Source organism: Pyxicephalus adspersus, chromosome 3 (genome assembly GCF_032062135.1).
Source record: "Pyxicephalus adspersus chromosome 3, UCB_Pads_2.0, whole genome shotgun sequence".
Lineage (NCBI taxonomy): Eukaryota > Metazoa > Chordata > Amphibia > Anura > Pyxicephalidae > Pyxicephalus > Pyxicephalus adspersus.
In genome coordinates, this window is record NC_092860.1 from 117951192 (window position 1) to 117978906 (window position 27715).

The 27715-nt window shown below is 36.3% G+C and overlaps 1 protein-coding gene across 4 annotated transcripts in view; it reads right to left on the bottom strand.

Annotated features, from left to right (window-relative positions):
- Positions 1-6027: 6027 nt before the first annotated feature.
- The window catches only part of IRF2 (interferon regulatory factor 2), a 45150-nt gene continuing 23462 nt past the window's right edge, over positions 6028-27715 (bottom strand). For all 4 annotated transcript variants that reach the window (XM_072406124.1, XM_072406126.1, XM_072406127.1 and 1 more), the window contains 7 exons: positions 22318-22417; positions 21536-21712; positions 19474-19520; positions 17658-17775; positions 15731-15889; positions 12480-12520; positions 6028-8564 (listed from right to left, as the gene is read on the bottom strand). In XM_072406124.1, coding sequence (XP_072262225.1) covers positions 8253-8564; positions 12480-12520; positions 15731-15889; positions 17658-17775; positions 19474-19520; positions 21536-21712; positions 22318-22417 — 954 coding nt within the window. In that variant the 3' untranslated portion in view covers positions 6028-8252. The remainder of the gene's footprint in view (positions 8565-12479; positions 12521-15730; positions 15890-17657; positions 17776-19473; positions 19521-21535; positions 21713-22317; positions 22418-27715) is intronic.

Genomic DNA, 27715 nt, shown 5'->3' on the forward strand with positions numbered 1-27715 from the left:
ATTTTTCCTTTTCCAGATCTAACTTTATGGAGTCTTCCACTTTGTCAAAACAGGCAATTGACATACTTTGAAACCTTTTATGAAGCCTATATATAAATAAATAAGTTGTTCCATAGTGCAAATTGAAATACATGCCATGTATCTGAGAAGAAGAAATACTTTCCTGAAATGTCTCTATTATGACTATGGCTGAACACGTCTTTTTCGTTGGGAAGTGTTATTGCATTCCATTTTTCATCCAGCAGATGTCACCATTACCTCACTATTTTATGTTATATTTATTTGTACAATAGTTTCACTACCTTTCTTGGACTTGAAATATGTTTGTCCAATCTGTAAATACATTGCTATTGGTTTGTCAAATCATGGTCCAAATAAGTTGTACAATTATTATCTTAATATGCACATAAGGGAATGCATACCATCAGATAATTACATTTAATCATTACAAAGAGTGTTTATATATATTTGTTCTGGCAATAAACATTTTTTTTTAATTTGTAAAAGGTTATGCCTTAATGTTTCAAATAAACCAATGTTCAAGTTGAGTTTAGTAAGCTTATTCAAAGGGAGTTGCTAATATCAGATGGTGTATGGTAAAAGCCAACAATATCCAAGGTCGGGAGCACTACTGATCCCAATACATCCTAGTATTGTTACTAGGTGATGATCACTTGTCTGTGATTTTTTCTTATTAAAGAAATTCATTTAGTGGTAAGAAATGTTACTTGAGGGTAATCAATTTAAAAAATTAAGGTGTGATAATGACAAAAACTATCTTACTAGAAGGACTTATGTTGGTGACACCCATTTCTGTCATTACAGCACCCCTCAAATGTTTAATGATACAGCGTTACAGCAGGCACATGAACTTTACATATAATAGGTTGGGTTGAAAAAAGAAATAAGTCCATCAAGTTCAACCACTAGGGAAATAAACATATCCCAGATATAAAACTCTATAAGACATAGTTGGTCCAGAGGAAGGCAAAAAAAACCCTGATACAATTTGCTTCAACAGGGAAAAAAGTTCCTTCCTGATTCCATGAGGCAATCAGATGTTCCCTGGATCTACAGTCACTATTATTTTTACTTTAAAGCCTTAACATCCAGTATTAACATACGCTAAGGTATTGTTTGCATGAAGAACATATAAAACATTTATGGACAACACCCTATATCATATGAAGTTATAGGGAGATGATAAATTTGTAATTCAAGAATCTTTGTTTAAAATTAATAGGAGAAGCAGTAATACCAAAGAAACTTTAAGAAAGTAGGCCACAATGACAGATCACAATATGACTTATTCCCCTCTGTCCAATACCCAATTAGATCTAGTTATAGTTTATGTATATCATAAGAAATGATATATATATATATATATATATATATATATGTATATATATTTAGCTGATCGTGTCCCATTGTGCAAATATCTCTTACTTCTTGGCCTGAAGATATAATGGTAAATGAAAGGAATGCTTTCTAAATTGACCATACATGTAAAGTATTTAGGATTAAATTTATTAACCTATATTTATACAGTAGATATACTGTACATACCAAAACTTTCACCAGCCACTTTTTTAGATAAACCTGTTCTGCTTGTTAACGCAAACATCCAATCAGTCAATCGCATGGCAGCAACTACATGCTTTTAGACAAGGAGATATTGTAAATGACGACCTGCTGAAGTGCAAACCAACAGAACAGTTGTTTAGGTACCTTTTAACATTGCATGGTTATTGGTCCCAGGTGGACCTATCTGAATATTTCAGAAACTGTTGATCTGCTGGGATTTTCATGCAAGGCCTTCATTAGGTTTTACAGAAAATGGTCCAAATAGGGGAAAGAGAATGGTTAGACTGGTTTAATCTAATAGAAAGACAAGAATAATTCAAAAACCACTCATTATAACTGAGGTATGCAGAAGATCTACTCCAAAACTTCTTCCAACAGACACGTTGTAATACGCACAGGCTTAGCAAAGGATTAAAAAAAATCCACCTGGACTGAGTGGTCTCAATTTCTGCTTCAACTTTCAGAAAGTAAAGTCAAAACCTGGTGGCAATAATATCAAAGCATTGATCCATCATGTCCTGTTTCAATAGCCCAGGTTGCTGGTGGTGTAATGGTGTAGTGGATATTTTCTGAGCACACTTTTGGCCCCTTAGTACCAACAGTGTCACCCTGTTTACATCTTTTGATATCTACTTTCAACAGGAAGGTGCCAGGTGGCAAAGCTCAGATCATTGCAAACTGGTTTCTTGGACATGACTATGTGTTTCCTGTACTAAAATGGCCTTCAAAGTCACCGGATCCCAATCCAGAAGCGCACCTTTGGGATGTGGTGGAATGTGAATATTATATCATGGATGTGCAGCCCACAAATATGTAGCAACTGTGTGAAGCTATCATGTTATTATGGAACAACATATCTAAGGAATACTTTCAGCACCTTGTTGAATCTACATTAAAAAGAATTAGGTTCAGTTCTAAAGCCAAACAGGGATCTGTCCTTGTACTACCAATGTGTATCTGATAAAGTGTCCTTGTGAATGAATTGACAAGTATTTCCAGTTTTCTAATTATATTTTTCAACAACCTTCCTGCCAAGGCTGGTTTTATAAATAAAGCATCATTTATACATACTGTACATGCATATATAAAAATGTGCTTCTTTTCAACAGAATCGCAAGTTTCACACAACAATTTAAAAAAAATGTCCCCAATGTAAAGACACACATACTCGTGCAGAAGTTCTTTCACTGGCCCTGATTTATTAAAGCTCTCCAAGACTAAAAAGGATACACTTTTGTCAGTGAACCTGGGTGATCCAAAAAACCTGGAATGGATGTTGTCCAGGATTGAAAACATTTTCTAACAAATAGCAAATTACTTTATGTAATCCATTCCAGGTTTGCTGGATCACCCAGCTTTACTGATGAAAGTGTATTTTCTCCAGCCTTGGAGAGCTTTAAAAAATCAGGCCCACAGTCCCAGAACTTAACTGGCCTCTTAAACAGCTCACAAAACTGCTACTGCAGAGGCAGCAGGGTTGGCTCAGAGGTTAGCATTCCCAGCATTGGTCACAGGTCTGTATGCCAGTCAGGACTCTGTCTGGAAGGAGTTTGTATGTTCTCCCCATGTCTGGGTTTCCTCCAGGCATTCTGGGTTCTTCCCACATCCCCCCCAAAAAAAACATGCAGTTAGGTAATTGGCTTTCCAAAAAAAAAATGTCCTTAGACCACATTGATGACATATGACTAAGACATTAGATTGTGAGCTGCTTTGAGAGACAGAGCTAGTGATATGACAATGGATTTTGTAAAACGCTGCGTGATATGTTGGCGCTATAAAAATACTGGCTAATAATAATAATACTGCAATATACTGTTTATGGCGGCTTTCCATACCCCTGCAGGTTTGATAGTGCTTCTGCAATAAATGAGAGGTGAAACTATAGATAACTTTCTTTCTTGAACAACATTAATCTTTAGAAACTTTTAGGGGGTGTTCTTTAAGCTGGTTACCCACTTGGTACAGGTCACCAGCTGTCTTTAGTCATGTCTTTCCTAACTTCACTATTTGCTCAATGTGGGGATATTTTGTGACCTATGTTTAACATCATTTAACAATGCCCTAAAATATGCATTTTCTGATTCACTCTCTTTCAAAAATTCACTGACAGGGACCATCTAGATGTCAGAAATTGGTTCTGATCCACTTGATCAATGCTACTAGGGATTTTTTCTTCTACCCATCAGCCTTTGGACTGGGAACGTACACAAAATTATGCTAGTGAAAGTTCTTACAGCTAGAGTACATAACAATTTTTCTTATTTTGGTAATACATGGTTTTATTGGTAGGGATTCCAGAATTTGGATCTTCTTCCTACTATTTAATAAAGAATACCTGATAATGATAACATTGAAGGTTGGCTTGGTCTTGGTATTATGTATTTCTTTTATTTTTTTTCAGTCTAAAGTCAGATTTGACATCAAAGATTTGTGGAAGATCAGAATGATGGTACTTAGGTGTTGGTGAAAAGATGACTATATATATGAGAGAATTGTTACCAAATCTAATGTTAGACAGATTGGGTCATAATCCAATTGTTCTTATGGATAAGTAGACATCTTTATGTAATTTACCTTAAAGGAAATAACAAATAGACAAGGGCTGACAAACTTTATGCTGAAACAATTGGAGCTTACATGGTTATGAGAACACACGAGAAAGGTGTTAACAAGAACAGATGTTTTCCAAAGTGCATTTGGAATGTTCATTGAAATCTGGTTTTGTATGGAAATTATATTCAAATTTCTAAAGACAATAAAACCTACCAATAGTTGTAATGCTAAACATTTTTTGTCATAATACATGTGGTACATTCTTCAAGGTGTACTTAGAATTCTGGAATGCAGTTGGGAATTTCCAAGACAGGTAAACAGATGAATAGTGAAAAGGTTCTTGTTTGAGCTTACATATATTCAAATGTAGTTGATTTTTCTTTCCCCTAACTCTCTCCTATAGTGCACAGCATGTTTGCAAATGTTTAAAGTTCGTTTTAAACAAACTACACTTAGGTCAATAAATGCAAGTTTTGCATACTGCCTACAAAACATGACGTCACTGACCCAAAAGAAGCATCTAAATCAGGCATGCTTAATTTAGGTCAGTGAGTAAAAGTATAAATGAAAGTAAATACAATGATTACATTATGCTCTAGAAATATGTATCTAATCATATTAGGTATACAAATTTATAAAACTTACCATGTTTACTACTCCATGGTCTAACATTATTTAAAATAATATTATAATATTTTAAAGAATTTTTATTTCTCATGCAATCTTTAATTATTTAGTGGCATTAAAAAAACACCATTGCTATATAAATTTATATAATTAAGTTATTATACCTGAGAAGTCTTATTTGTATATTGTGTCCTGTGCAAAAATTATCGAATAACATGCAGACATCACCATTTATTACCAAATAGAAAGTGTGCGAGTACATTTCTTGGTTATTTTATAAATCTCATATTCATGTCATGCAGAAGTCGATTCAGCAGTGAATAAAACTACAACTGGATGTGTGGTGAATTTGACATTTGTGACTTTATCAATATACTCCAAGGACTAATAATGAGGCTAAAGATATCCCAGTTAAGAATATGACTTCTCTGGTCCTGCTGGCCAAACAGAGTGGTGGAGAAGTAGGAAAGATTAGTATATGCTGCTATTGAGGAAGCAAGGAAATTAAATCACTCTTTTAGTTTGCCCTGCATGGGAAAAAGAAAAGCATCTGTGTTGTGTGTTCCTCATTGGTAGACTAGGCCAGAGGTAGTGGGACATAAAAATGTTCAGCATCTGTAGAACATTCTGTTACAGATATTCCATGTAAATAAACGGCTTAATTCATGGATAACCAACATGGGCCATGACAGGACTGCAAGAAGCTGTCATCCACATTTCTGTCAGTAACATATCCCCTTGTATAATAAGGGTTGTAGCTGCAGAAATAGAAAATAAGTAGAGCAGAGTTTAGAAACTTTGAGAGGTATTGTACTGCTTACGTACAGCTTTAATAATTTGAACCAAACCAAAGTGTGTTCTGGTCTGCATGAAGTTTGTTCTAGGTGTAGTGGGCAAGGCAGTGGTCAAACCGTCCTAATTTTCCCCCCACAAGTCTTGTGTAACTCTGATTTGTAATATTTGTATTACTATGGACAGAAAATTGACTGTGAAAGGAGAAGGATGGCACAAGATAGCTGGCTTGGGAGGCTGGAAGAATACATCTGGCTAATACAAAGTGAAAAGTGAAGAAGCCCTCATCAGTCTCCGGAGCACATAATGTGAACACTAAGGGTTCTATTTATGAAACAGGGAATCTGACATTTCTTTGAGGGAATGTTTGAGGGAATGTCAGAATCCTGGTTTTACAAATGGAGCTCTTAGTTATCTGTTCTCAATAAATGATGGATACCATTAGAGATAAATAAAATCAAAGTCAACATGTTATTAGCAAATAAAACTTATTATAATATTTATTTTTCAATCCACAGGATAATTTTCTTTCTACATATTAGATAGATATATCAGTTTCGTGTTAGGAAACAAAATGAGAAAACTGTGCCATGGTAATTTATATTTCTTTCACTAACAAACAGGAAACTGAATCATAAAATAAATCTGTTGTATAAAAAGATAGAAAAAAATTATATTCATTTTAGATTTTACTGCAAATAAAATACCCCCTGTATAAAACAATAAACAAAGCTTTCTTTGGGAGAGGTTAGTAATGTTGTTTGTTATCTAATTTGCATAATGTTAATAATAATTTTAAAATGCTCAAGAAGATATAAAACTCTAAATAGATCTCAAATGTAAAGATCTATTGTACCTTGGTTTTACAGGTTAGTAAAAAAGGCATCTTTAATAAATTACAATCATTAATAGAACTACTATTTTTTTTCTGAACAGAACTTTCACTGTTGTAGGAAACTATTGCCTTTAAAGGTTGGTATTCCAAAAACAAGTGTTTCAGGCCTCTGTAGATGCTGGAGAATTAATGTGTCCACAAACTGGCTACAGATGCTACAAGAAGGCCCAAGTTATAGTCATGAGAAAAAGCAATTCTAGGGTTTAATTTATCAGGACTTAATAAAAATTTTCTGGTCCTTAGCAGGTTCTAAAATCCCAACATCTAAGGTGGACACATATCCATACATTATGAAATCTTTTACCCAAAGAAATTGAAATTTGGGATTTACATGTCACTTTTAAGTGTCATGAAAAATCTATAGCATTGGTCAGAGAAATGTTCAAACGTGCTGAACAAATTCTGAAGTTTGGTGCAAATAAAATTACTTTTTAATTGTGCAAGCTTACAAAAATGATGCTCGGTAACCTAATTTTTAACAGTAGAACTGTTTACTATACATTCTGATTGCTTGTGATCTTCTAGCATTATTGTGAAAAGATCATTATATGACCAGCACTTTGTGCACATTGACAAACAAGTGAACAAGCAGAATTCCAATTAAAAACTTAACAAAGATAACAGGGTTTTCTTTACATCTGCCTTGAGTTTTGTTTTAATAGGATGAGTTTAATAATTTAATGATGATTCTTTTTTTTGCAGCAAACATTTTAGTGCCCCTTACATTAATCCTTAACTGTATAGGCAATAATGTGACAAAGTATTATAAACCTTCTAAATTAGAAAAAATCTTTTTAACATCTCAGGAAGATTTTTAAATATAATAAAATTCTCAAATTAGAATTGTGCGGTTTTAGGGCACTTGCAAAAGTTGCTAATTTCACCCTTTTGTCTGTCTAGCAATTTACATATTTACAACAAGATATTTTTATTTGCTGTCAACAGTCAGGTAGTGTTCCCAATCTAGCCGAATATGCTCATAGAATAAACGGACAATGTGGATAGTTTTTCTTAAAAAAAAAAAAAAAAAAATCAAGGGAATATCCCTTTAACTGTGCATGCTTTGAAAACAAAACAATATAAAAATGATGCCATCTGCCCGGGATTGGGAAGAACACCTACAGTGAATCAGCTATGCAAAATAAGGTCCTGCAGTGTCTCGGAGTTCTAGCAGTTTAAAGCCACCACAAGTATAAAAGGGGGAAAAGAATTGTGCAATCTGTGTGGAAAACGTGCCAAAAACCTATAGGAGATGTCCGGAACAGACCATTGTATTGTAAGGTGCGCTTTTGGAGAACATGCAAATATACTGAAACGTATGTCATACTGGGTAATAGCTATGATTGGGTATACCCAACATAAGGCTAATGTAAATTGTGTCCCCAAAAACATTTACAGGAGAACAAAAACTGGCCACCTGCTTTCTGTTAAGTGCTGATTCTGTAAGGTGCACAAGCAGATTACAAATGGGGTACAACTGTCATATAAATTTTACATATTTACAATATAGACCTTTGTAATAAGATACAAGAATGATTCTTCTGCCATATCACACTTCCCAGTCCACACTAAGGCTGTGTTGTGTTGAAAGAGCATTGGTCCTGTTTTGGATTTGTCCTTGCAGACCTTTTCCTTTTTTGGTAGACCCAAATCCTGAGAAAAATCTTTGTAGGTATCCAACTTTCCACACAGACTGGTTTAATCAAATTAAACGGCACATTAAAGGCAAAAAAAGCAAATTAAATAAGATGACATTTTTCTTCTCTCCCGAAAAACAAAAATAAAAAAAATTGAAGTCTTCCTAGAATGTCTTAAGACTTGACTGAGTGATATCTGATGTTTTCTTAATGACTGTTGCTCTGGTTTCATGGTCTTTCCGAGTGTTGTTCAGTGTTGAAGAACTGGCTGTCTGTAAAATGGGGGTTGGTTCTGGAAACATGGGCCAGGAGCTATTATAGGGCATGGGGAATTTCTCCTCCTTTATGGTGACCTGGAGATCTGGCTTGTTAGACGTTACAAAGGTCTGCATGCCTGGGAGATTATAGAGGGCTCTTGGGCTGGCAGTCCGTACACACTCTTTGTTTTCACTGTTCCTCTGACTTTGCAATCGGTTCTGCAATAAAAAAAAAGGAAGATCTATATAAAGTTGTAAGATTTTCCTGTTGCCATGCATTATAAGAAATAGTTGTATTTATAAGAAAAACTATGTTTTTGGTAACTCTTCTTTTAAAATATATTGATTGTCTAAGTTATAAAACTGATGTTTTATGTTTTTCACTATATGCATACAGCCAATAATTTTAAAGGTGCCTATTAGGTGACAAGGAATTCCCAGACCCTTTTGGGTTGCTTTTTTTTAATGAAACCTCAGATACAGATTCCAATCGTTCCAATTACCTAAGTGTGTAGCTTTTTCAAAGCCCTTGAAGCACCCCCCTTCACCTTCGGTATAGGAGTGGTAAGGATGGATTTTAAGTATGGATTCAAAAAAACACACAGAACATCCAGTGCCTGTGTTGTAAGGGTGGATTTCTGCTGGCTGTCAAATTGTGTTACTAGCAGGAACCCCAGTAAAAAGAGCAATGCAATAAACTGATGATCAAACGCTGAACATTGCACAAAATGTTTGTGCAACTGCACCACGGCAAACCATACTCCGAATGTGTATGTTTGGATCCACACTACACTGCAGACTGACACTTGTAAATACAACAGGGAGTATAGGCAGTCACTTTAAAAAAAACCGTTAGCAGGCATCAGAATTATTTTAGCAAGATAGCCTGCAGATTACAGCTTATCAAATTCCATAATGAAGCTAATGGAGTTCTTTTAAAAAGTGCTAAGACAAATTGCAGCTTTAAGCATTTTGGCCACAGCTGTTGAGTATACTGCTCCGCACTTTGTAACTCCCCTCCACCCCCACCCAATAAAAAGCTCAGCTTGTAGGCATGATGACACCCCCAAGTGGGCACGGATTGCTCTTCTGCATTAGAAGACATTATATACCTTAAAGAACCCAATGACCTCATCATTGCATCTCTGTGCTGCCTAATGCAGTGCAGGCAGGTCACAGATGGTGGGAGAGGTCAGCAGGATACCATACATAGCTTCCTGAAAACATTACAACACTCAGTACTCATTTCATAACTCAGATGCAAACAGTGAGCTGTCTCTTTGGAAGATTTATACAATTATCAAAATGCCTTGGTGAATGAATGTTAACCTGAAGCAGTGGATTTGCCTAAGCAGGCTGCATTTTCATGCAAGTTGCCCTAGATAACTGATGCTAAAACTCCATGATTAAAAGGACCAAAATCTAATAAATGTATTATTCTGGTTATCCATCAGCCAGAAAACAAGATTGGCTTTAACTATAGCAACTTCTAATGTAACCTGGGAGAAACTACAGGTAGTTCCCAGGTTAAGGACATCGGACGACTCCTAGATACGAATGGGGCTTTCCTGCTTGCTCCCGTGCAAGAAGGAGGCTTGGAGGAGGCAGGGGGTGGTTTGCATGACTTGCAGAAGAAATCTTTTGATAACACAGCTGAGGTTGTTGGTGATATTTTTTTACATATCAAAGCACAGCTTGCTCCAAAAGGTAATGAATGTCTAGGCTCCATTTTTTTTTTTTTGCTTTGTTTGTGAATAACTTACAGTATATTTTATACACTAACTGACACCACGCTGCCTAATTATATGTTTAGACAAACATCTGTCCTAATTGCATTTATTAAAATAATGTACCTGTATGTTCTGACATACATACAAATTCAACGTAAGAACAAGCCTACAGTCCCTATCTCGTATGTAACCAGGGGACTACCTGTATGTGCAGGGAAATCAGCTAGGGAGTAGGCGCCTAGGCTGGGAGATTAGGAATACAGAACACCCCCTCTTCATATTCTACACTTTAACGTAAAAAAAAGGAATGAAATACATATCTCAAAAAGTTCAAACTTGTAACCAATAGAATGAGAAATCCCTTCCTCATATTCATAAGAGCTGGGGACAATGCTAATTTATAAAAGTTCAGAATAAGCAAAAAACATAGTAAGTTATTGCACTAGATTTCTGTCAGAAACAATAGGTATTTTTTCACTAATCAAACAGCCATAACAAAACACTTTCAATGGAATTGTTTGCAGAACATAAGAGACCAAATAAGAGAAGTTCATTGATTGCATATGCTTTTACTTTGCTTCCTAATAAGCTGTTTATAAAATAAACATGCAACACAATCTCCTTATTGTACCTAAGGCCCCTGTCATTTGATATGCTTGGAAAAAAAGGAGCTCCCTCCTTCCTTAACAAACACTCATATCAACAGCTACATAGCTATCAGAGTCATTACCTCCTCCTATAAAATGTAAGAACAAATAGAGCGGCAGTGATTATGTAATCCTGTACAGATATTACTACTTGCACACATTTCTGTCATGTACTTTGATGTATTTATGTACTAAATATTCTCTTCTATCCAATTGATTGAGTTTGGCTTATGATTAACTGTTACAATTTATATACAATTGAGTCAGCCTTTGAGCTTGACAAAGGAAAAAGAAAACATTTTGAAGTTAAAAACACTTTTAACTCACTAAAGGAATTTAGCTTAAATTAGGGTTATTTCAAAGTTACCAGTACTGTTGTTATCTAGGTGACAAATCAACATGGCTTACATATCTCCTCTGAACGATCATTCATTTTGAGCGAACATAGTGGTGGCAAAACTTGTCATTCTGCCTGCATGCTTCTAGTCTTTGTGCTTTGCACTAAAGTAGTCCAAATAAAGTACTGGGCTGCAAAGATTTCTATTCAGATTTCATAAAGACCCAGCATCCTTGTGGGAAGCAGGAGAGAAAAGATCTTAACACATTGTATCTACTAAATCAGCGGTCTCCAGCCGATGGTCCGCAAGAAAATTTTGGTGGTTCGCGGCTCTGGCCGCTGCACCTCTGATCGGGGTCAGGAGAGGGACCCCACTGGGGGGGGGGCGCACGGGCCATAGCCACAGACCACGTCCCCAGTACAGTTCCCAGGCTCAGGAAAGCAGGCGGGCTGTGTGTCAGGACACAACCTACCCACTCTCCCATTGCAGGCTCAGATCTGCGATGGGAGAGTGGGCGGGGTTATGCCATAATGACATCACTCTAGGGGAGGTCTCTCCCCCTTTGAGTGACACCCAGCTCCCCGCGCATGTGTGGTAAGGAGCTGGTGATTTCAGTGGTCCGCGGGACCGAAAAGGTTGGCGACCGCTGTACTAAAGGGAATCATGAAGCTAACTTATTTTTTTTACATTGGGCTCTCCCAAAGCTTTTTTAGATAAAGGTCCAGATTTACTAAAGCTCTCCAAGGCTGGAGAGAAAACATGTTGATCAGTGAAGCTTGGTGATCCAGAAAACCTAGAATGGATTTCTTAAAATCATTTTCTATTTTCTAGCAAACTTGGACATGGACCTGGACCTGATCCATTCCAGGTTTGCTGAATCACCCTGCTTCACTGACCTAAGTATATTCTCTCCAGCGTTGGAGAGCTTTAATAAATCAGAGCCAAATTCTGAAGGGGTTTTTATTTTAAATATTCAGTACTCTTGTTTTATGATATGTAGGGAAACCCAGTCCAATCCAGTATCCTCACTTTTTTGCAGTACAGCTAAAAACACAAGACATGAGACTCCCATAACTATGCATTACTTGGGGATTCAAATGTTTAACTTTTTATGACATATTAGTAATTCCAACCATGTAGGATGTCCTAAAACAGGGCAATTACTCACATTAAACACATATATTTGGGATTGTCCATTCACTTGACATATGATGTTTTAACAATTTTGGACATTTTCTCCTTCCTGGCACTTTTTGTTCATTTGAAGCCCTAAGCTTTTAAATATTTTACTTATAGGGTATAGTCCCTTCTTTTTCTTTTGTACATCAGCAAAATGTCCTGTGAAGAAGCATGAAAATTCTGACAGCTTCAATGAACCTATATTACATACGATAAAAGAAAGAAAAACATGACACTTACCACTCCTTCATCATCACTGGGCACGCTATCAGTTTCACTCTCTAACAAAAAGAAGAAGAAAAAGAAGATAAAAAAAAACGATTAGATCAACATAGAGTATGCAAAATAACTTACTACTACTAGTAGTACTAGCGTACTACTAATATAGCATCATTATACCCTAGAGAGGAAGGGAATGGCATGCACCATCATAGCTCTTGCACGAAAGGCATATACGTCCATTTGCTTAATTTTCTAGCAGAACAAAAATTTTACAATTCACAAACACTTATCAATGCTGGATCCAGTCCCCATAACGAGTGTTGTTAACAGGTAAATATAAGAAAGAAAAAACCCGAGGACCAAAAATGGATATGCATGCTTGCAGCAAGAAAGCCATAAAAATAAAACCTCTTTAAAAAGGGCAGTTTAAGTGAGAGAATTCACTATAGCATAATGGCAAATCTAATACAAAAATGTAAATCCATAGTAGTGTTGGTGGCTTTATAAATCCATTATTGGTATATGTATCAGATGAGATTCTTGGATGCATTAAATTTAGATCAGTGTCAACATGATGCAATATTGAAAGTGAATGACAATCACACCTTTCAAACTACCGGTAACTAATGGATATGTGAGCAGATGACGGTCAGGTGAGAAATATTATTGAGAATCCTACCAGTGTCAATCAAGTACAGAATAAGTATTAATTTGCAACACGATTCCACGTAATATATAGTTAACCAGCTATTTAAAAATCTGATTCCTATGAACAGAATATACATTGTCATTTCTTCAAAACCTGGGCTCAGATAAAATTATCTAGACAAGTATGCATAATCTTGGATCCCAATCTGAAACTCTTCTGCATTTTGTTTCACCAATTTCATTAATCCTATCACTTAAAAAAAATTCAGGCAGCTTTTAGTATAATATTTAATATGGGAACTTTAAGCAAATCGCCTAATATTAATAACTTTGTTTCAATTTTGAGACACACTACCTCTACTGTGCATAGCCTTTGGGAGAGAAAGACTTCCCACACAACCCAAGGTAAAACAGATTAGAAATAGTATTCTTCTTGTACAACATACCAATCCTAACTAAATCCAAACCATCCTTTACCTACCACCATAGACATTTTTTAATTTGTATGAACGATACAGGTAGAAAGCAGAAAAGATCACAGGAAATTGTGAACTATGATTGAAATCAGTTTCTTTTACTCTTTGACAAAAGAATCAGACAATTGTCTAGTTACCATGGAACCAGGGAATTCTCTGCTGAACAAGGACATACATTTCCAGATCTCCCCATAAGAATAATGAACAATCCCACTTTAGTAATTCTTCAGCTGTACTTTCATTAACTTCCTTTTCCTACACAAAATAAATATCTTTGTAACCCACTCCACTGCATTTAGATGACTCTATCCTAGGCTTTCTCAAACACCACACATATTAATTTACATTTTCTTTTTATCACTTGTCTCTTGTGTTTCTATGCATTTGTACAATAAGCCTGTATATAGCACTATGCAGCTCCTTTTGCCCGTCAGGTTTTAACCAAGTACATAAAGTGTTCTGTCATTGTAGTTCCGGCACACCTTTCATTGAAATAAACTTTGAACCTAATATTCAGACTGTTAGCAGGGATTTGCACAGCCTAATAAGCTATAACATTGTTGCATTTTAAGTTGCTTTTCTGTTGTTGAACTACCAAGAATAATAAACAGTAAAATAAATACTTATTTAGCTGAATTTGCTTTTGTGGCTGTAAGGACTAGTGCCTGTTCTCTTCATGGCACAGGGATATACACAGCTAACCATGTGCTCATCATATAATTGCAACTAAAAATGCCAAGTGCCTAAAATACCTGGCTCCCAGGGCCACTAGTCATTGCATGTAGGAACCTTAGGAGTGGTGTTGGTGTATGATTTTGTGTTGTCCTTATATTCGACCCAAATATGGCTGTTCGAATTTGGATAGACCAGACCCGAAAAACACAGGATTTGACGGTAAAAATTCGGGTAAAAAAAGGAACAAAAAAGTTTTTAAAAAATAATAATTTTAAAGTAATTTATTGAATGTTTGTGTTTTTTTAACTTTTTTTTTTTTTTTTTTATAGGTTTTCCCACAATGACATTATGATTCCCCCAGCTGTGCAGCTGTTTGAATCCTCCTGTCATTGCAGGATCTCCGGGCACTATAAGTGATGAATGGGGACTTGTCCTCATTCATCACCTATAGTGCCTGGAGATCGTAGTGGTACTGCGGAGGTAATCTGCAGTTCAGATTCATAGTGACGTCACGTGGGAAACTGAATTGCAGGACTTGTCTCTATTCTTCATCTGTAGTGCCCTGTGTTCTGGATAGAGAATATCTATCCTAGAATACATAGTAGTAGCACAGTGCAGCAACAGAGATCGCTGCTGCAGCGCTGTACTATGTGTTCTTGTAAAGAGAAACTCTATCCAAGAACACACAGAACTAGTAAAGGGCTGCAAGAGAAAAATGATTGCTCTTACAGCCCTTAAAAGACCCTAAAAAAATTCGGCATTTGATCACCCCGAGAATTTCATACTATTTGATGGAATAGCTGTCGAATTGAATAGTCCGATATTTGACCAACACTACCTTTCCCCCTGTCAAGCTTGTGTAACATGGTGTTATAGCTGTTGTGGAATATCTTGAATGCACCTTGGTTTTAGGGATATGTGTATAGGCATTTTTGTTCCTGTGGCATCATATCTACATTGTGAGATGAACTAATGCATATCCAAACTCTCCTAACTCTGATTACTTTTCTTTATCTGATAAGAAGTTAGGGCTTGCATGTCCCAGCCTTCTCTTGATCTGTGGTTTGTCCACCTCTCCTGTGGCTTCTTGATCACTTTCCCCCATTATATCACCAGTCATAAGAGGTGGGACTGACATCAGAAAATAAACCCAAGCTTCTCAACCAAGATAGCTACCACCATAAATACTGATAGCATGGAATAAAGAATGGTTACTTGTGGATTTGGAATGGTTACTAGTTTTGTTGCAGGCACTATGATGCAAGCACAGTTTGGTTTGTGATATATTTGTATTGAAGCTTCTTGGAATGTAACCTCCAAGCAGGTACATGTCAAGAACATGTCATCCAGTTATACCACCAGTTTAAAGTGAATGTGCAGACAACTTGGTAATGTTGCCTAACTCATTAGGTTGCAGTCTATGTTGCATGTAGGTGACAGATACAATTTTGTGATAATGAGTCCACTAACCTGCATAGGAAGAGACTGGGGAAATCTGCAGCGGATAATGCTGAGAACGGTATGATGGCTGTTCATCACTTTCTGTCATTACTTCAACAACTTGACAAACATCAGGGGGGTTGGTAACAATCATTTCCTCCACCATGCTATTGTTACATGTAGCTCCATCTGAAACATAAACAAATTACTTCGTACAAGCAATAATTACTGGGTGCTGCAATGGCAACACCTGTTGGTAGATAGTTTACCTATTCCCTCAGATTTTTATCCCAGGAACAGGACAGGTATATACCAAGTATCCTTCCCATCCTTCTAATATATTTTCTTAGTGTAGCACAGCTATAAAATTTAAAATACTGTATACATTTGCATACCAAAGTTACATATTTAACACCATGTTTTATCTATTCTAGACCTTAAAAGGTTCAAGACGAAAAAGAAAAACAGAAAAAAAACTTTCCTGAAGGAGAAACCCTGCATGCGCACACTCTCACTGCTTTTCTCCCTGGCAAAAATTTGTGACGCCACCCTAATCCACCAGCTATTGCTAGGTGGCTGTCCTACTCCCTAGCACGAATATAGTTTGCAGGTCTTAGATTACTGCAAACCGTTATTTCTAATTTCATCTTATGTTCTTACAGAAAGTAAAGTTTTCCCCAGTAGAACATAAAGAAAAACACAGAGAAACTGTTAGAGGTTGAAAAGATCCCCTACTCTAATCTAGAACTAGAAAATTACCACCATGTTCAGATTACTAAAATACATGAAATGTCAGAGATCCTGGGTGAACAAAAGAAAACAGGTTTGATTACTGTACAGCCTATTTTGTTGGAATACAAAAAAAATATTATACAGCTTAATAAAACTTGCAAAGCTGCAACAGAACCTGTATATTCAGCACAGACTTTCCACTGTGTGATCACAGACCTTAAATGAGAGGTGGACAGGAATAGAAAAAAATGACTCATTTCTAATTTAATGAAGTAAAAATATTCCCCAATGGTACTTCTGTCTTTATAGTCTTAGTATTCAAAAAGCAGTCAGAAATTACAAATATGTATTAATAAAATGCAGTAACAATGTGGCAGCAAATGAGGTCAGTAATCATGCATTAAAAATACACATTTTAGTAGCAGCTTTGAGCATAGTGATACAGGGGTCACACAATTATGGTCAAGTCCAACACCTACAAGTTACATTTTTAGGAGGAGATGTTGATTGGCTGATCCCTCCTTTAATGTAGATTCCCTGACTGTGGGGTGCTAGATCAGTATTTTTCACATATTCTCAGTTTTAAGTGTGTCCGTACTGGCAAAATCCTAAACCTTGGCAGGTTAGACTGCAGGTAAGATTATACTACAACCAGTAATAAGATACATAATATTTGAACTGTAAAAATTGTGTGTCCCTGTGAAATAGTGTGAAATTACGGTACTTAAAACTGTTCATAGGGGACACCTTGGATATGTCTACAGATCATCTGTTTAGATCAGGGGTGCCCACACTTTTTTGGCTTGCCAGCTACTTTTAAAATGACCAAGTCAAGTGGTCTACCAACAATAAAAACTTGGACTTAATAACTCCGGTGCGCAGTAGAGTTAATTTTGAAAGGTAGGGTATCGCGATCCACTCGCGCTGTCTTTGCGATCTACCGGCAGATCGCAGTCCACCAGTTGGACACCCCTGGTTTAGATGAGCTGTTCATGCTACATAATGGTCCTAAATCTATTCTTCTTAGTCCAGCTTTATGCTGCCCAGTATCATCCACACATTTATATTTAGCGGATCTTTCATTTTAGAAACCATACAATTTTTAAAAGCTTGGTTCCCTTATATTAAAAAGCTGTGTTGTTTTGTAATAAATAAGTATATCAGGCCAGCGTAAGTGGTAAGCTACCTCTAGATTTGTTCAAATCAGGCATTTTAAAACACTTACCTACAATAGTTACAGTACTATCAACTTCTGATTTTACTGTTGAACATACAAGTGTACATTGTGAAGGAATTGTAAATGATCCATTCACCGATGGCAGCGGTATCTGGCTTGGTTCCTCCTGTACAAAACACATTAAATACAGTTATCTATCCATGCAGAATGAATTTGTTTTATTTCCCTTGCTCTAATGATGTGACTACTGCATTAGGGATTATTACTAAAGAAGATTGACAACAGACAAAGGAAAGAAGGTGGTTTCATAGATGTGGTTTCCTATTTGTGAAATTACCACTTTACAACTTGTGATTCAAACAGTAAGATGATTCATGTGAAAACTGAAGTGGATGACGTACATCATGGCCACTTTCCCCATATCAAATACAAACAAATATTTAGTCCTGTTAACCTTCTTGCTAGTCAAAATGAAACTTCAAACTTTATCACAAAATTCGCATCGTTCCCCACCCCTGTGAGTTTTTAACATTTTGTGGTTTGGAATAACTGTGTACCACAAGAAAAATTAGTGCACATTAGTGCATTTTTGAAACTCCAGAGAACAAAACGGTTTTTTTTTTTAAATAAATTATTTTGCTTTGAGAAAGCATAGTTTAAAGTCTCTATCAGAGATTGTTGCAGTGTAAGTCCCTAATGGGATCATTTCCTCTTCCTGTCAGAAAAGGAAGTTTAGATAAATCTCTCTAAACAAGAATGCAGGTAAAACAAATAATTTAGAATAGTTGTTGCCTGTGCCTGATTCTTTTTAAACCCTTATTTCTGGTATTGGATCAACAAAGACAAAAAGTGAGTGAAAATCTTCCGAAAGGGGGGATACAGATAGAATTAAAAAAAAAAAAAAATAGGTGTTAAAATGTAACTTCCTCTACATGTTTTGTTTGGAGTTAGGGTCAAAGGGTCTGATATTACAAGTTTGAGTTTTGAATGGAACCACGTAGAGTGGGGATCAGTGGTGCTTGCTTTTACCATTCTAATGTTTGTTTATACACATCAGCATACCCAATTTAAATTATAAAAAGGGGAGGATGAGTGATCAAGCTCTCCCCTTCTGTTTTGCATGGTGGTTGTTCCTGATCATCATTAATGGATCTGCCATAAGGTATCTACGAAATTTCCATAAGCAGTCTACGAGTGACTGCTAAATGGAAATGCTAAAGAGTATGGCATGCATTATTTGCAGCATAAAAGGTAAGAATGATTGTTGGCATTGACAAACAGACGTCTCAGACAATTAAACTTGTATAGGATAGAAATACAATTATGAAAGGCTCTTTACAGATAAAACATGCAGAGTTTGTTGTCTTATGAGCTACCTGCCCCTATAGATGGTAGGGATAGAAGTAAGTGCCATTCTGTCAGAGAGGAAAGTATTGCAACAAGTTTTCCGACCCAACTAATGGACTGTTGCCAATGAGTAGCTGGAGGACAGCATGTGGGCCATATACAACACATGGGATTGTGGACAAGTCTGTGGTCGTGAAAGAATTTGGTAACTGTTATCTCCTGCGCATGGGTACTCTCAAGTTTGACAATAAACTACTTCTACAATTACTGCTGTAATATTATTCACATAGAGACAGTGGGGCCTGGCAAAAAAAAAAAGATTGTAGCTTAACTTTTAGTGAAAACTACTGCTCACTCATCTGAAGGCGGTAAATGTTAAATGATGGCAGACCTGGACTAGTCATCATTTAATGTTTCATGTGTAAAGTTTAAGAAAGCAGATATCAATATACATACAGTATTATTATTAGGTTGTTATATTATTGGCAAGTGATGTATAAGAAAATAAAATACAAACCTTCTCATGTTTTATTTTTTCTTCTTTTTCTGCTTTTGCTCTTTTTCCTAAAAATAAGTACAAGAGAAATGAGTTCAGTTATTAGGAAGCATTAGCTGCACCATAACATTCTGTTAGTCTGTCCTCTGTTTCATGCTATCTACAGGAAACAATATTGCATAAAGTAATTCTTTGTGTCTGTTCGTAATACCCATGACTAAGTGCTTACCATAACAAATGTTACACAATACTTGTTTCTCAATCTGTCCTGTAGTAAAGACAGTGGTGCAATACATTCTTATTTTGCAAGTTTCTTAAATATGTTTATCATAGCATGAACATTTATTCAAACATAGATGCTCACATGTATTATTTTTAAGTTCATAGAAACATAAGATAAAAGTTGTTCATGCCCAGAGGTTCATAGAAAACAGGTTGATCAGTAAATCTGTGCTGCACCTCCTTCTGAATAAGATACAAGGACTATTGCCAGACTCCTGGGTTCCTGCCTAGAGGCAAAGCTGGCCGGGGATATCCACCTAGCACCCCACTTGCTATATAGCAGACAAGTGCCTCATTGTACAGTAAGCGGTTACCATGTTTAATGATGCCACTCATTTTCAGAGAATTATAAAGAAGGATTTAGAATTTAGATTGAGTGACAGCCCTAAATCATAACACATTCTCCCAGGCAAATTCTTTAAACAGTCAGGAAAACAAAAATTTGCCCCAGTCCACCCATATCACACCCAGCCACTATGAAAATATGAAGGAAAACCGAAAATTCACAAAATAAATGAAAATAAGGATTGTGAAATCACTGAGCTAATACAAAAAAATAAGGGAAACTATACCAAAAACAAAACTGTAAGCATGTGTGGCTGTTGCTATGTAATGTCATCATCCTAAAAATGCCTGAAATTGCCAAGTTTGCTGATCCTAACATTTAGCTTCTGTCCTGCAAGGTATAGGAAGATAAAAAAGTCTAACCAATGACATTCAACAATCAACTCCAATACTGAATAGGGCTTTTTGAGACATAGGAAACTGATCCATACAGTCAGAGACAATTGTTGGTGGTATGATAAAGCAGCCAACACATTTCATTTGATTCAAATTACAGCACACAATAGCTTTGCTATTTGCTTACAAGAACACCATTAGGTCCAGAATGAAGAACAAGAACATATTTAAAATAAACCTAGCACAAAATTTCTACCAGCGCTTAATGCCATGAATCATATATCGACCAATTAAAAGCAAAAATAACATTGTGCAAACCTGAAAGATGCTCTGTAGCTAAAGCATGTTTGTCTGCTTTCAACATATAGCCCTTTATTACAGCAAGAACAATAAAATATGATTAGTAACTAGCTGCTTGGGAATATGTGCATCAATACCACTTGGACTTAAACTGAACGTCACAATTCTACTTTATTTCTCCCATGTCAATCGATAAGAGCAATGTAACACGTGAAAGTTCTAGAGCAAAGGTCAGCAAACTACTTACCCGGTAGTTTGTTCCAGCCTAACACCCCCTGGCCGATCTGGCTTAATCCCGGCCCGCAACCCGCGGCGGAGCCGGAACAAGCTACTGGAGCCGGAGTGTTGTGGCTCCCTTCCCTATTTCCTGCGGCCGGTGTTAACAATCCGACGCCGGGGTAAATAGAGAACATTCCCTCTCCTCCGTATACATTGCGGAGGAGAGGGACTTCCCTTCAGGGGGGATTCCTGGTGGGGGGTGAAGCCATTAGGGTGGGACTAGAGAGAGAGCCTGGCCTAGTGTGCTCCTGCCTACCCCTGAAATGGCCCAGTGGCCAAAAAAGTTTGCTGACCTGTGTTCTAGAGCTTTGCACATAAAACTATTGAGAAGGGAAAAAAAAAAAACAAGAAAACAAATGGCAGCTGTAACCATTGGGAAGTCAATCATTTCATATTTTGTCAGTTGCTGTGTATTCCTCTTAGTATAGCAATATATATATATATATATATATACATATAATCAAAAGTATCTAAAACTGCAGTCAGGGCTACGAACTGAATGACAGGCCATCATATTCACAAAGGAAAGATCACGACATACCTCTCTTTGAAGGTCTTTCTGCTACAGGGATCATCCTGTATACTCTGAAGGCATTATTGCCTTTCTTCATACTTTTGTCTTTGACTTCTTCTATGTCTGGTAATGAATTCATTGCACACCTAAAATTTGCCTTCCATGTCTTCGGATCTGGTTTATCTACACCAGGCTGATACTTCGCTATAAATCAAGAACATAAATAAATAAATATAAATATCTATAAGAGGGGTTGTTAAATTGGGGTATCAATATGGGAACCACATGTGGGGGGATGAGACTGAATGTATGTGTCAAAGATAAACATTCTATGCCTACATTTACTTAGGTATAATGCATTTGTTTGGTTTGATTAACAATTAGAAGCTAATTTCCTGTTCTCTGTACATCAAAGATACATGTTCTTCATAGTGGGGAGCTGATCCCACCACACTTCCAGCCTGCTGGTGAGAAAGTGTATTCAGTTTAGGCATTTCATGTATGTACATTTACACATGTACTTATTTTTAACCAGGAGTCTGTTTCCAAAATATATACCAGTGTGGTTGGTGGTAATTTTGACTTTAGTGCTACTTTTTACAGACATATAGCTTTTGAGTCATTATTCTGCTGTGATTACATTTGTGATACTGAAAAAGAATGCAAAAGGACAAAGATGATGTTCAAAGTGCACTAACTTATATTTGGCAAACCCATTTTAGCCTAACAGACACATTCAGCTTGGTTACTATGATAAATGCACTTTACTATGTTTCATTACTATATCCACTAAGGAATATGTTGAATACCTGTGTGTATTGCCCAGTTTCTGAACAGAGGAGCATCCTTGTCAACATCCCACCCATGACGTGCTGCATGCATCCATGGAATCTGAAATATTTTCTTTTCCTGAAATTAAAATACATAAAAATAAATATTTCAATGACACAACCACAATTGTAAAAGCAAAGCTTTAACTTAAAGGTGGAAACCCTGGGATTGATAGAAACAGTTCCCTATCAAAACAAATAGCTGCATTAAATCACCAAAACTATAATTCAGTGTAGAAAAAAGGCCAAAGATAGACATTTCTAATGGAATATCTCTTCTCATTCAAAATACATTGGCAAAAGTATTCTAGCAAACTGCTTATCTTGCAATGAGAAAAATTGTACATCCGGCCCCTCCATGCAGAGCTGGCTGAAACTGATAAGTTCGAAACACTTTCCTGGAACAAAGCTGCTTCTTGAGCGGTTGGCAGATCCTGCCAAGCTATGTTATTGACCTTCACACCAAGCCCAAATCACACTTTAATAATATATGTTCCAGCCTACATGTCCGATTGCCCAAGTACGCTGTGCTGTATTACTGTATTGCAGCCAAAGTAGGCCACAAATAGGAGAATAACACTAAATAATAAATAATAAATGAAAAGCAATGCATTTTTTGGCTTTTCAAGCAAAACTAATGATAGAACAATTGTCCCAAAGGTTTAGCCTTAGTCTTTTTACAATTTAGGGGATATAGCATAGCAGAGGTATTATCAGTCTCAAGCAAATGTAACAGTATATGATAAAAGGAGTTGTCCCCATGGTTCTGTCCTGAGGCAGTGTGTGTAATACAGTTGTCATATCCCCCTGCACAGGTGCGGTTATATGTGTAAGTAGATACTCTGGAGCGAAAAGTAGAATTAGATATAGGATGTCACATATTGGAAAAAGGGGGATATTTGTAAATGCACAGGCTGAAAGACCTTGACATTCTTTCCTGTTTTTTTGCACATTTTTCTTTTGAGAACATTCAGTACAGGCTGTACCGATACAGTCCTTATTAAAACCCCATTCACTATACAGGAAAGGCATTAATCCCGTCAATGCATGAATTACAGGTTATTTCAACAAAATTTACCTGGATTATGCACAAGCCCTGCTCAAAATTTACAATGTTCAACCGACGCAGATTGCCTATTCACCTGCAGTACACAGTAATGGGTGGGACACATACTGTAAAACATGACTGAAAAGAAAAATAGAGTCTGTGTATGTGCACTCCACATCTTTGCATTTGTCTAAACCTCTTACAGTTCTACAATACATATTAGCAAGGGGTAATGGACCATTCAGGACAAGAATACAAAGAGGCCCCTAAATTCAGTGCATTAGCTTCAAAACACGTTATTACAATATTCACTATGCAGATGTATTTTTTACAGCCTTTATATATATATATATATATATATATATATAAAATTACATTTCAAATCCAGGATACCCCATTGAGGAAAAAACAGGTGCCTAATGCACCTCAACATTCATCATATCAGGATGTTATCTTATCCCATGAAGACTCCTACCATGTTGCCAAATAAAGCAATGCTGTCATCATTTAATATTTTATACAGTACAATCTGATCATATAAATTGGCAACTGTATTCCCTATAGAAGTAAGTAGAAGCATGCATGGTGCTACACAACATGACAATTTCTAAATTAGCACATCAACCATGATACAAAATATTTTAATAAAATTATTGATAAAAAACAATATGTCCTGCAAATATACCATGTGGCTTGGCTACAATGAACCTATACAATCTAACTGTATATCATTAAAATGAGAATAATGTATAGTGAGTGCAGAAATGTGTCAGCTGAACTGCTGCACACTTCTACTCCAATAGATTTCTGTATGTACACCTAATTATAGGTGAACATACAGTCCTGGAGGTCTTCTGAATGGGAAGAACTGGAAAATATAGCATAAACAACAGTACATGGACAAAAGATGCCCAGACTCGTCCAGGTACATTTCATATGAAGGATAAAAGGCGCAGGACTCCCTAAGCTTAAAAATTGTAAGTGTAAATGGGCATCTCAATGCTAGAACAAACTTTTTGAAAGATGTATAAGGAATGACTGATTGACATTTTTAAAAGTAGGGATCGACAGCTATAGACTTTCATTGCAAGTTTTTGCCAACTTTGAGAAAATGCAGTCTTTGGAAGGTTGGATCAGAAGGTTTGAAACAAACACATTTAATCCCCATTCTTGCTTACACCTTTCTTCTTTTTTAAAATGGCAACTGTTATTAAAACAATTAAATGACAATCTGGCTGACTGTAACATTATAAATATAGGGCCAAACGAAATCCAGTGAACAGACAGACTATGTGCCCCTTAAAAAACAGGTCTCTATTAAGCACTCCATCAAAGTAAAGTATATGTGCGCATACAGAGCATGTCATTGCTAACCTCTACTTCTGAAATGCTAGTTGTCTGGCAGCCATGTATATCAAATGGCTTTAAACCTTGGATGCACATGCATTCTTTTTCTGAAGCCAGAGACAGACAGGTAATCAGTAACTTTAAAATAAATTTACTACCCTGCATGGCTCTCACTATTTTCTTTATCAGCGATTTAGTTATTCTGTTACCAAAATTCAGCAGAACTCTGCTACTGATGGCTGCAATCAACACATTACAAAAACAGGTCCAGCTGCAGATTAGAGAAGGTTCATTGGCTATATGGAATATCATTACCAATACCAGTGTAAATGATGCTGTGCATAGAGTTGTAAGAAGTTAAATAAAAGGCATGTAGTTATGTTGGTTGTATTTAAAATACATCTTTTTAAAAAATAAGCTTTAATCTCATGCATATATTTTACCTGCAGTTTTAGCTTTTTAACCACCTGAGCGATAAGCCCGACCTTGGTACGGGCTTAAAATAGTTACAATTATCGATAAACCCGAACTTTTCTCACTGTATGAAAATACAGTGAGAAAAGTTTGGGTTTATCGATCACTTACCTGGTCCCGCTGCGATCATCCATCGTCATGTTCCAGCGCCGTCCTCCAGCGTCGGGTGCCTTCTCCGGGAAGAAGAAGCCGGCCGGCTTCTTCTCCCTCCGTGCGTGCGTGTACGTCGGCGCGTACGATGACGTCGGCGCGTGTGCGGGAAATTTAAATTGAAAGTTATTCAAACACATTTTGTATTGGATTGAATACAAACTCCTGTATCCAATCCAATACAAAATAATTCAAAATAAATACAAAGTATGTAATTGGTAAATTCAAATTCTCATTTTGTATTGGATTGGATACAGGAGTTTGTATTCAATCCAATACAAAATGGGAGTTTGAATTTTGTTCTCATTTTGTATTGGATTGAATATAAAGTCCTGTATCCAATCCAATACAAAATAATAGAAAATATATTTATGTGGTTTTGTCTATAGGTATGTGACGGACACTAGAGAGGTGTTTTAGAAAAATATATTACTATACAGTATACCAAATTATCGCATTTTCAGTATTTTTCATTTATTTATGTGTTCTTGTTTAAGCTGATTTTTTGTGTCTTTTATTTAATTTTATTAAAAGTAATTTTTTTTTTTTACATGATTGTGTGTTTCAAACATTTTTTATATTCATGATATCTACTAGAACCCTGTTCGGACATATTTCTGTAAGTTACAGGTCTACAATTTAAAAAAAAAATTTCATGAAAAACAGCGTAACGCTTTTGGAACAGAAATCTAGACCTCAGTGTAACGCCCAGGTGGTTAATACTACCTGTTGACAAAATAAATATAGATGGAATGTGAACTATATTACCTTATTGTTTAAAAAAAACAACAATGGTGAACTATGCCACAAATAGCTCTGCAGAAGAAACATATACATACACAATTGTCCAATTCCTAATAAATATTCTGCCTTCTGACAGCTGATGGGCAGAACACAAGTTGAGGATACATTCTATACATTCCTTTTAAACATTCTTAACATCTAAGGCAAAGGTTCACTACTCATTTGGAACTCTCTTGGGTGCTATGAATACCTAAAATGGCTACAACATATTGTTAGAAATCCTACAACCCTGATGTAAAAGAAGATTGAATTATTGTTGTTCTTATGCCTTCTTGAAAGACAATACATGCAAAAGTCTGAATTCTTACACCTGTTTGTGACAACCGCTGCATAACATGCCACAACCCAATAGATCAAAACCTAAAAAACATCCTCAATCCATTGACAACCAAGTTTGTTCTGTATTGCCTGGCTGTCATGCTAATCCAATGGCTCGGATACAGGTATGTAATACTGGAGGTAATTCTTTTACAATCTACATACTTGTTCAAGGTCAATAAGAAAGGATGCAACAGACAGCTAAGTAGCTAGTCTTCTTTAAAGAAAATTCGCCATGGCAGCCCTTTTTTTTCACAGGTCCACTTTAATGCTATGTAAACAAGACAGTTTTATTTCATGACAAGAACACTTTGATGATAGACTTTCCATTCAGCTATAAAGTTATTTTTATACCCGAGCTTTGAAATTCCCTAAATATATCAGAAGCTATCAGATTACACTGGTGAACAATTTTGAAAAAATTTTTTGTTGACTTCAATTTTTAAGCTTATTTACATTAAAATAGGTATACTGATTCTGAAAGTGAAGTTAGTTTTCTTCTATTACGTCAGGTTTTTTCTCTAATGCGATTACAGTAGCATGGATTTGTATAGACTATTCATTTACATGCAAGACAGTGTGGTCAGATGTTGTGTGCTGCTTTAGCAAATAGGCAAAATGTATTTTTCTACTTTCTTCTTCTTTCTTCCCTTTCTTTCCTTTCTTTCAGGTCATGTCTGGCTCTGCTGTTTTTCGTCGTAAGAGTCTAAACAACCCTGATTTTTTTTTGTTATATCTGTGGCAATTTCACCATTCCCAGTCAAAGGGTGAACATCAGCACATTTGTACAGCAGACTTGGTGATCAAGATAAGTCTTGGGCCCCTCATAAGGTGGGCAATCAGTGTGTCGAGGGTTTGCACATGTGGACAAAGGGAACACATGATAAGATGCCATTTGGTATACCTATGGTTTGGCGAGAGCCAGGAGATCATTTCAGTGACTGTTACTTTTGTATAGTGAAAACTTCAGGATATAACAAGAAAAATAAATGTAACATAAAGTATCCTAGTCTACCATCGGCTATACGTCCAGTGGCTCATTCAGTTGAAATCCCAGTGCCGGTTTTCATTACACTACCCTCTCTTGAAGAACATTATTATGGTGATGTACTAGGTGACAACAATGATGAAGAGTTTGAAATTGAAAAGGACTCTGTTCGTAAGGGATTTGATCAGCATGAGTTGAGTGATTTGGCACGTGATTTGGGACTATCGAAGAAGGCTTCAGAACTCCTA